The 10,527-nt window shown below is 49.2% G+C and overlaps 3 protein-coding genes across 3 annotated transcripts; all 3 read left to right on the top strand.

The window, feature by feature from the left end:
- Positions 1-1,416: 1,416 nt before the first annotated feature.
- LSM04_009218 (Peptidase C2) lies at positions 1,417-8,385 on the top strand (the record flags this gene model as incomplete). Its single annotated transcript, XM_067331858.1, has 1 exon — positions 1,417-8,385. One exon carries the CDS (start codon positions 1,417-1,419, stop codon positions 8,383-8,385), a length of 6,969 nt encoding a protein of 2,322 aa, XP_067190260.1.
- A 1,008-nt stretch (positions 8,386-9,393) lies between these two features.
- LSM04_009016 (uncharacterized protein) lies at positions 9,394-9,759 on the top strand (the record flags this gene model as incomplete). The annotated part of the gene is made up of 1 exon (XM_067331859.1): positions 9,394-9,759. One exon carries the CDS (start codon positions 9,394-9,396, stop codon positions 9,757-9,759), a length of 366 nt encoding a protein of 121 aa, XP_067190256.1.
- Positions 9,760-9,811: 52 nt separating this feature from the next.
- LSM04_002264 (uncharacterized protein) lies at positions 9,812-10,527 on the top strand (the record flags this gene model as incomplete). The annotated part of the gene is made up of 1 exon (XM_067331860.1): positions 9,812-10,527. A coding segment is annotated over one exon (716 nt), but the record flags the coding sequence as incomplete, so codon positions are not given.

The following is a 10,527-nucleotide window of genomic DNA, read 5'->3' on the forward strand; positions in this document are numbered from 1 at the left end:
GTATTGGGTTTATATTAGTGGCAGAAGAAAAAAAAATAAATGAAGAAGGAATAAAAGGGGAATGAATGAATATTTGAGGAGAATACTGTAAATGAATTCTTACTATTCATTATCACTCATGTGAACACATATATATGTATATATGAAAATAGAGAGAACTAGAAAAAAGGAGAACGAAGGGAGAAGCATTAAGAAAAAAAAAAAAAAAAACAAGACAATAAAAAGTCAACACAAGTAAATAAATAGAGTGAAGAAACGAAAAGGGGTATTATGAAAAATAAAATAAATGTGTTATTGAAAGGGTAAATAAAAGACCAAAAGGGGAAGAGCGATAGAAAAAAGAAAAGAAAAAGGACTAGTGAGATACACTTCAGAAACGCATGTAAGGGAATAAGTCTCACTCATCGACATGACGAGGGGAATCGTGAAGGTGAACGTTATTTTTTTTTTCTCATGAAATTCCTTTTTTCCCCCTTTTGTTTTTTCGTTTCCCTCTATATATTGAATTTTTACGTCACTTTCCTTTTCCATTATTTTCTCTCATGACTCTTGTTTTTTTTGCTTTTTTTTCTCTCTCTCTCTCTCTCTCTCTCTTTTACAATTCCCATTCTTGTTCCTGTAGAGATGTATTACAAAAGTATGTACTCCATCAATACACGAGCGATTCACTTTGTTTTTTTTTGTTTGTTTTTTCTCGTTTATGTCATTCTCACTCTTACTCTTCTTTATTTATTTTTTATTCTTTCGTCCACTACCTTTGTTTCTTTTTATTTTACTTTTTTTCTTCGCACTCTTATGCTCAAACTCTTTTTTTCAGTCACTGAAGGATTCAATTCCAAAACAAACAACAAAAAAAAAACAAGGAGATCATTGTTTCGTTATTTCTTTTCTATTGCATGCTTGCCTTATTCTGTTATTGCCAGCTACGCAGAATACTTTACATCTGAACCCTTTTTCTTTTTTTTTCGTTTTCTTTGCCTTTACTTCTTGCAAACTGGCTGTTAATATAGGAAGGTAAAGAAGGTGATAAACATACCACAATAAAAAAAGAAAGCAAATCATAAAGAAAAAGGAAACCCAAGGAAAATTTTGTTTACGAAACAAAAAAAAATAAAAACAAATAAAAAAGGAAAAAGGGAAAGGGGTATTTGAAGAAAGAAAGACAAGAAGGCAGTCAACGGGGAAGAAGTACCCCATTAAAGGAATTTCATACACAAAAAGAGGTGTTAGAGTGTTTTTACTGTTAAACTAAAGGGAGGAGCAATACTAGAGAGTTCACCAGAGAGGCTAAAAGCACATTCCCAACCAAGTGCTGTAAACTTCTTGTGATTCGAAATTCTTTCCGATAGTTGATTACATTTCCGTTACTTTTATTATTACTATTATTATTTTCCGCTACGGTTACTTTGAAACAGTATGCCGTCTCATAGTGTTACCTTTGCGGAGCCACCTGATAGTGATAATGTCTTGATAGACACAGAGTTCATGCAGAAAAACAAACATCTCTCAAACCAATGGATCCGTATTGGTGAACTTTACCCAAATGGTTGGAACCAACCTCTTCTTCCTTCTGAGTTCTCACGTGAGCAGTTTGGCCAGGGTAACCACTATGAGTGCTTTATGCTCACAGCCCTGTCAACTCTGGTACGTTTCCCCGACGTTATCCGGAACTGCTTCGTCTCCAAGAATGTGCGTCGAGATGGGCGCTACACTTTTCAGTTCTTTCGTGGTAAAGAGTGGGTGAAAGTAGAAATTGACGACTACATTCCACTAGATGACGATGAAGTGCTTTATATCCGCTCCCCTACGGAGCACTGGTGGCCTTTACTTCTTGAGAAGGCGTACGCAAAGTTTTACACTGGTTACGAAAACATTGAGGGATGCACACTACAGGAGGCGTATTATGATCTGACTGGCAAACCTGTATTGAACATTCCCATGGATGCCAAGCTTGCCAAGGCTGCCGGAGCTGAAGTGACAGAGGGACATTACTGGCTTGAATTGGCACAGAAGATTCAATCTGGTCAGTTTGCTGCCTCTGTCCTGACAAGGGATATGGAGTTGGAGGGCATGGGATTACAGCGCGAGCAACAGTACGGCCTTCTCGAGGTGTTTTCTCTCACTGGGACATCTTCTGTGCAAGATATTGTTGTCCATCTCCATAATCCCTTTGAGGATGAGGAGTTTCTTTACAAGGGACCGTTAAACAACAAGGATGCGCAGTGGACCCCAAAGCTGCGAGCCAAGTACAACGTGGATGATGAGCGTTCCATATTTCTTCCCTTGAATATGTTCCTAAAGATCGTCAACTCCATGCAGCTCTGTTGCCTTTTTTCTTTTGTTGGTGAGCCAACTTATTTTGACGATGAATGGAAAGGTGAAACTGCAGGTGGCAATCCCAGCAGTGTCACCTGGCGTAAGAATCCCCTGTATTACGTCAGGAACACTGGTACAGAGCCTGTTCATCTTGTTGTTATGATTAAACAAGAGGACCAGCGCCGATTTACTTCTGTTGATGAGCAAGCAAATTATCTTCAGTGTGGCATGGTAATGGTGCAAAATACATCCCCCAACATTATACCGACATATTTTATTACAGGAAACAACCACAAACCGGTTCACAAGAGTCTTTTCCTCAACTCTCGTGAAGTTGCCAATGATCTTGTCGTTCCTGCTAATTCTCTTTGTTACTTCGTTCCCTCCTGCATGATGAAAGGGGCAGAGGCTAAATTTACAATTGCTCTTTACCGAATGAAACAGTATGACTACAGTAAATTTCATTTTGAGAAGGTGTCTATTCCTGAAATGGATTGGCAAAATCCAACAGTAAAACAAGTAGAACTTCAGGAACGCACGAAAGACCGAGTAGATTTTTATGTTGATGAGCAAACTGATATCCATATCCTAATGCACCAAGAGAAGCCATATGTGAGTAAAACGGGAGGAGATGCCATGACAGAAGATTATATGAGTATGTATCTGTACGATGATACAGATCGTAAGATTGGCGGAGTACATGCCGCCACTAACTTCCGTGAGACTGGTATACTGTACCATCTTCCACGAAGCGGGCGTTATGCTATATCTGTAACATGCCCTCGCGCAAAAGGATCTGTTCCTGCAAAAATTACTATCGTTGGTTCTTCCTCGGCAAACGTTCGCATCGTCGATTCCCCAGAGGATGCAGGTATGTTTGATGATGAGGATATAATTGACGAAGGAGATGATGTAACAGAGAAAACAAATCCAATTGATTATATTCCCATCAATATCCCTCCTGCAAATATAACGGAGGTGCCTGACAGCACAATTCCATTTGAAGACAAACGATTCATGGTTAACAACAAAACAATTACAAATGATCCGTGGATCCACATTGGTGACTTGTATCCTGAGGGTAAGACACAGCCATTACTACCCGACGTACTCAGCCGAGACCAGTTTGAACAGGGTGAACATTTTGAGTGCTGCTGTCTCACCGCCTTCGCAACTGTTGTAGATCACCACCCCGAGGTGATTCGCAATGTGTTTGTGACGAAGGCCGTTCGAAAGGACGGTCGCTACACCTTCCGCTTTCACCGTTATGGACAATGGGTGAAGGTGGAGATTGATGATCGAATTCCCCTGATGGAGGAGCAGACGTTGTTCTGCCGCTCGCCTACATGCCACTGGTGGCCTCTGTTACTAGAAAAGGCGTACGCCAAGTTCTACACATTGTACCAAAATATTGAAGGCTGCACACTGCAGGAGGTGTATCATGACTTCACCGGTCAACCAGTGGTGAGTATTCCAACTGATGTGAAGCTTGCGAAGTCTGCCATGTACGACATTGACGAACCAGATTTTTGGGTTGAACTAAACAACGACGTCAAAAATTGTGCCTATGGGGCGCTTACCAAGGTAGATGAGGCGGCAGCAGTTGGGCTGCAAGAGGAACAAACGTATGGCATTCTTGGTGTCCTCTCTACGGTAAACAAGGAGAACTTGTTTTTGTCTGATCTGTTGGTTATGATATACAACCCTTTTGTGGAAGCTGTATATACGGGTCCCATGAATCCCAATGACCCCAAGTGGACTCCGGAATTGCGTTCTATTTTCCAACCTGATCGGCGTGACGTACTCTACATGCCCGTACCGCTATTCTGCAATGTATTTGTCAGCATACAGCAGGTGTTCATTAAGGGTTTGGTACAGCCAAGTTGGCACTTCAACAGTGAATGGGGTGAGGGTACTAATGGTGGAAACCCAACCCTCGTGACATGGCGTGAGAATCCACTCTATGTTGTGAGAAATAACTCCGATGAACCACTGCAAATAATGACTATGATTTGTCAACCCGATCAGCGACACATGCTGCATTCGTTGTCACTACAGGAACTTCATTATATTCAATGTGTTCTGGTTCTTTCCCAGGCAACAAGCAACACCACAATACCAACTTATTTGGTGACAGGTAACAGCCACCGAATCGTTCATAAGGGTCTCTTTCTCAATTCCCGTGAGTCGGTAGGTGTCGTTACAGTTCCCCCCAGATCGTTGAGTTACCTTGTTCCGAGCGCCATGTTTCGCGATAAGAGCAAATTTTTGCTTACGTACTGGTATCAAAAGCCGGCAGATGCGGAACAAGTGAAAATTGTGCGTCTGCAAGTCGACGTTGCTCGTCACCTGCCTGCCATTGAACATCTTGAGCTTCGAAACAAGGAGAAGGATCGTGTGGACTTTCTTGTTGATGTGCCTACAGACATCCACATCCTTCTGCGTCAGGAAAAGCCATATAAATCACCTAATGGTGGTGACGCAATGGCTGAGGATTTCCTTGGCATGTACCTCTACGATGGTGATGACAGACGCATTGATGGTGTGACGTCGGCAACTAACTACCGTGAAATGGGTATTGTGCACCATCTTCCGGAGGCTGGACGGTACGCTCTGTCCATCACATGCCCGCGTGGCAACGGTCTCGTACCGTGTAAAGTGGAAGTTGTTGGTCTGGAGCCGGCACATGTACGTATAACGGATCCTCCTGAAGACGCTGTTGACCTCGGTGAGGTTGATTTGGCGTTTCTTGATGCAGAGCCGGAAGGAGTGCCCCTTGAGGACCTCGCGATATTTGATGATGAAGAGACCAAGGCGATGCTGGACAGACTAAAGGAGCTCCACGAAGACCCTGAGAGAAATGCGGAGGAGATTGCTGCGCTAGAAGCGCAAGTGAATAACCGCATGCATGCGTTGGCGAAGGAGTTGCTTGGAAAAGACAGACCCAAGTATCTTCCAGGTCGTGATCTTGAGATACTCAATCCACATCTTGATGCTGACCCAGAGTATATGAAGGGTGAAAGTGAGCGTTATACGTTGAAGAAGGACCCAAGGAATGCCACGAAAGTACGGACACTTGAGGGTACTTTGCAGAAGATGGCAGATGAAATTGCAGAAAGAGCAAGCGATCCAGACCTCAACTTCCTCGACCCAGAACCTGAGGGCATTCCTATTGCAGATATACCCCTTATGAGTGATGCTGCCTTCGCCGAAATGGTGAGAGAGCGTATGAAGCTCAAGGCGAATGCCGTTGCTAATGCAAGCAGAATAAGCGAGCTTGAGGATGACATGAATAGACGCGCACGTGAAATCGCAAAGCAAATGCATGACAAAGAGCGCACGTACCTCGATCCCGAACCAGAAGGTGTTCCACTTGATCTCCTTCCACTAAATGAAGATGAGCCGTTCAGCCAGATGGAGGATGAGCTACGTGCATTGAATAGCGTGCCTGGAGAAAATAGCAGAATGATAGCAGAACTAGAAGGTAAGCTTAACGATCGGGCGCACGAGCTTGCGAGGTCACTAAAGGATGCTGAACGTGAAATGTTCCTTGATCCACAACCTGCAGGTGTGCCTGTCAGTGAACTTCCGCTCGACACGGACGAGCCTTTCCATACAATGGAAGTTGAGCGTCTGCGACTCCGCAAAGACGATCCGAGAGCAAATGCAGGTCCCATCAAGAAATTGGAAGACCAACTGAACGAGCGTGCAGAGGAGCTGGCCAAGGAGCAATTGCAGGAAGACCTTCGTGGACTCGAATCTCACCCAAGGGGTGTTCCACTGGAACTACTGCGGCCACACGCTGACAGTAAGTTTGCGTCTCACTTACCGGAGTTGCGACGCCTTAAGAAAGACCCAAAGCGCAACGCCGACGCCATCCGTGCGGTGGAGCGCAAGATGAACGACTGCACAGACGCTCTCGTAGAGGACTTTTTGCACGCAGATCGCGAGTCGTATATGGATCCTATGCCCCTGGGTGTCCCACTGTGGGCCCTTCCGTTAGACAGTGATCCGCAGTTCAAGGACATGGAGGGCAAACGCCTAGAGCTGATGCTGAACCCAATGGATAACAAGAACGCAATAGCCGAATTGGAGGATGCGCTGAAGGCTCGCGCCTGCGAGCTGGCAGAGGATAAACTGAAGGGGGATCGTGGCTTCCTGGACAGCGACCCGGAGGGTGTGCCGCTGGGTGTCCTTCCCCTTGACGAGGACCGACAGTTTCACGAGCTGGAGACGAGGCGCGCTGCACTCAAGGCAAAGGATCCGGTGCGTAACGCAGCTGCCATCAAGGGTCTCGAGGATGAACTGAATGGCCGTGCCCATGAGTTGGCTCTGGAACAGATTGCGGAGGACTTGCGTGGTGTGGAGAACGCTCCACGCGGCATTCCCATTGAGCTTTTGAAACCACATGAAGACCCACAGTTTGCTGCGATGGTTGATGAGTTGCGGAGCATGAAGAAAGATCCAGGAACTGATCCTGCGGCGTTGAGCTCGTTGGAGGCGCAGATGAATGAACGTGTCGATGAACTTGCGGGTGATCTGCTGGAGGGTGATCGTGGGTACTTGAATAAGGATCCTCTTGGAGTTCCGCTTGAGTTGTTGCCTCTCTCCACGGATCCCGACTTTCATGCCTTGGAGGTGCAACGGGCTGTGCTTAAGGCCCAAGACCCGCGCCGCAACGCCGCACAGATTGCAGACCTTGAGAACAAGCTAGACGAACGTGCGGTTCAGCTTGCGGATGAGCAACGCCGAAGGGAGCTGTATGAACTTGACGAAGAACCTGAAGGTATCCCGCTCTCTGTGCTCGACCCCCACAGCGACAAGGAGTTCGCGGAACTTGTGGAACGGCTGCGGAAACATCATGGAGATCGGGGGATAGACGATGAGGTTGCAGCGTTGAAGAGTGAAATGAACGAGCGTGCGCGTACCCTGGCGAGGCAGCGGAAGGAGGACGACCGCGGCTTCCTGGACAAAGAACCCCAGGGAGTTCCTCTGGCGCTCTTGCCGTTGGACACTGACTCTGCCTTCAGACAGATGGAGGCAGAGCGTGTAAAGCTCAAGGCAGAGGACCCACGTCTGAATGCCAAGAAGATCACGGATCTAGAGGACGCGTTGAACAAGCGCAGTCACGAGCTCGCGCGTGACCAATTGCGTGAGGACCTTGCTGGCGTGGACGAGCTACCACGCGGTATCCCACTCGAGCTGCTGAACCCCCACAGTGACCCAGCATTTGCAGCGTTGGTTGACGACGTTCGTGTGCTGAAGAGGGATCCGGATGCGAACGCCGGAGCCATTGCTGATGTGCTGGATGCGATGAACAACCGTGTTCAGGAGTTGGCGGAGGCACAACTGGACCGTGGCTTTTTGTATCCCGCCCCTGAGGGCGTTCCTCTGGATATTCTGCCGCTTGACACCGACCCTCAGTTCCATGCGCTGGAGACTGAGCGTGCGAAACTAAAGCTGAGCGACCCACGGCGGAGTGCGAAGAAGATTGAGCACCTTGAGGCTGAAATGAACGCTCGGGCGCGCGAGTTGGCTCTCCAGCAGCTTCAGGACGACCTGTCTGGCGTGGATACCGTACCGGAGGGATTACCCTTGCAGTTGCTCAGGGTCATGGAGGATCCGGAGTTTGCTGCAATGATTCCACAACTGCGTGAGCTCAAGAAGAACAGTGGTGATAACGCTGATGAGATTCGAAGCCTGGAGGAGAAAATGAACAAACGGGCGTACGAACTTGCTGATGCGCGTCTGGAGGGTGATCGTGACTACCTGGACCCTTGTCCTCTTGGTGTGCCGCTTGCAGATCTTCCATTGGACCGTGATGAGGCGTTTTCAGAGATGGAGGTTGAGCGTGCGAGACTCAAGGCGCAGGATCCTCGGCGTAATGCGGCAAAGGTACAGGATCTTGAGATGAGGCTAAATGATCGCGCTGTGGAGCTGGCGAAGGAGCAGCTTGCGGAGGACTTGAGGGGATTCGCTAGTCAGTACGAGGGCATTGATATTGCCCAGTTGAAACCCCATGATGACAAAGGAGTTCGCGTCTCTTGTGCCAGAGCTCCGCCGCCTTAAGCAGTCCGGGCCAGATGATGAACTGCAGGCGCACATGGCTGAGATGGATCGCCGCCTGGGTGAGCTCGCAAAGGAGCTCTTGGGCGGCGATCTTTGGTTCCTTGAGAAGGACCCTGAAGGTGTGTCCCTGGCGCACATACCGATGGATAAAGACAGGGCGCTCGAAGAGTTGCGACGAGCGTGCTCAACTCAAGGCGAATGACCCCAGGGCGAACGCCGATCGAATAAAAGACTTGGAAGAAGCCATGAATGATCGTGTCAATGAGCTTGCAATGACTGTTAAGGAGGAGGACTTCAGTGGACTGGACAAGGAGCCACATGGTATCCCATTGGCTCTTCTCTCACTGTACGAGGATCCTGTGGCGGCAAAGCTCATCCCTCTTCTGCGCGAAACGAGGTGTCGTGCTGAGGGTCCATCGGCAAACAAGAAAATACAGGATCTTCAGGAAAGGCTGGGTGCGCGAGCCGAGGAGTTGGCACTGGGTGCGCTCGCTGGGGACCGTAACAAGTATCTTGACGCGGATCCCGAGGGTGTTCGATTGAGCATCCTGCCGCTGGATACAGACCCGCGGTTCCATGCGCTGGAGGTGGAGCGGGCGAAGCTGAAGCTGGAGGATCCACTTGGGAATGCAGAGAGCATCGAGGAGCTTGAGGGTAGACTTAATGACTGTGCACATGAGTTAGCAAGGGAGCAGCTGCGGGAGGATCTATCTGGACTCGAGCCGGCACCGTGCGGTGTACCGTTGGAGGTGCTGAATCCTCACGGGGACCCGGAGTTTGCCCGTTTAGTGACGAATCTGCGGGAGCTGAAGAAAGACCCGCGGCGAAATTCCGAGAAGATAGAGGGCCTTCGTGGCATGATGAATGAGCGTGCCGAGAGGCTGGCCCGCGCGATGCTGGACGGGAATCGTGACTTCCTCCCCCGAGCTTGAGGGTGTTCCACTCTTTATCCTTCCCCTTGACGAGGATCCGACGTTTCACGCAAAGGAGGTGCAGCGTGCGGTATTGATGGCGGATGGTTCTGCGAGACACTCCCCTGAGATCGCGGCCCTTGAAGACCAACTGAACGAGCGTGCAGAGGAGCTGGCCAAGGAGCAATTGCAGGAAGACCTTCGTGGACTCGAATCTCACCCAAGGGGTGTTCCACTGGAACTACTGTGGCCACACGCTGACAGTAAGTTTGCGTCTCACTTACCGGAGTTGCGACGCCTTAAGAAAGACCCAAAGCGCAACGCCGACGCCATCCGTGCGGTGGAGCGCAAGATGAACGACTGCACAGACGCTCTCGCAGAGGACTTTTGCACGCAGATCGCGAGTCGTATATGGATCCTATGCCCTGGGTGTCCCACTGGGGGCCCTTCCGTTAGACAGTGATCCGCAGTTCAAGGACATGGAGGGCAAACGCCTAGAGCTGATGCTGAACCCAATGGATAACAAGAACGCAATAGCCGAATTGGAGGATGCGCTGAAGGCTCGCGCCTGCGAGCTGGCAGAGGATAAACTGAAGGGGGATCGTGGCTTCCTGGACAGCGACCCGGAGGGTGTGCCGCTGGGTGTCCTTCCCCTTGACGAGGACCGACAGTTTCACGAGCTGGAGACGAGGCGCGCTGCACTCAAGGCAAAGGATCCGGTGCGTAACGCAGCTGCCATCAAGGGTCTCGAGGATGAACTGAATGGCCGTGCCCATGAGTTGGCTCTGGAACAGATTGCGGAGGACCTGCGTGGTGTGGAGAACGCTCCACGCGGCATTCCCATTGAGCTTTTGAAACCACATGAAGACCCACAGTTTGCTGCGATGGTTGATGAGTTGCGGAGCATGAAGAAAGATCCAAGAACTGATCCTGCGGCGTTGAGCTCGTTGGAGGCGCAGATGAATGAACGTGTCGATGAACTTGCGGGTGATCTGCTGGAGGGTGATCGTGGGTACTTGAATAAGGATCCTCTTGGAGTTCCGCTTGAGTTGTTGCCTCTCTCCACGGATCCCGACTTTCATGCCTTGGAGGTGCAACGGGCTGTGCTTAAGGCCCAAGACCCGCGCCGCAACGCCGCACAGATTGCAGACCTTGAGAACAAGCTAGACGAACGTGCGGTTCAGCTTGCGGATGAGCAACGCCGAAGGGAGCTGTATGAACTTGACGAAGA

This window comes from Trypanosoma melophagium, assembly GCF_022059095.1.
Source record: "Trypanosoma melophagium isolate St. Kilda chromosome Unknown ctg29segment0, whole genome shotgun sequence".
NCBI lineage: Eukaryota > Euglenozoa > Kinetoplastea > Trypanosomatida > Trypanosomatidae > Trypanosoma > Trypanosoma melophagium.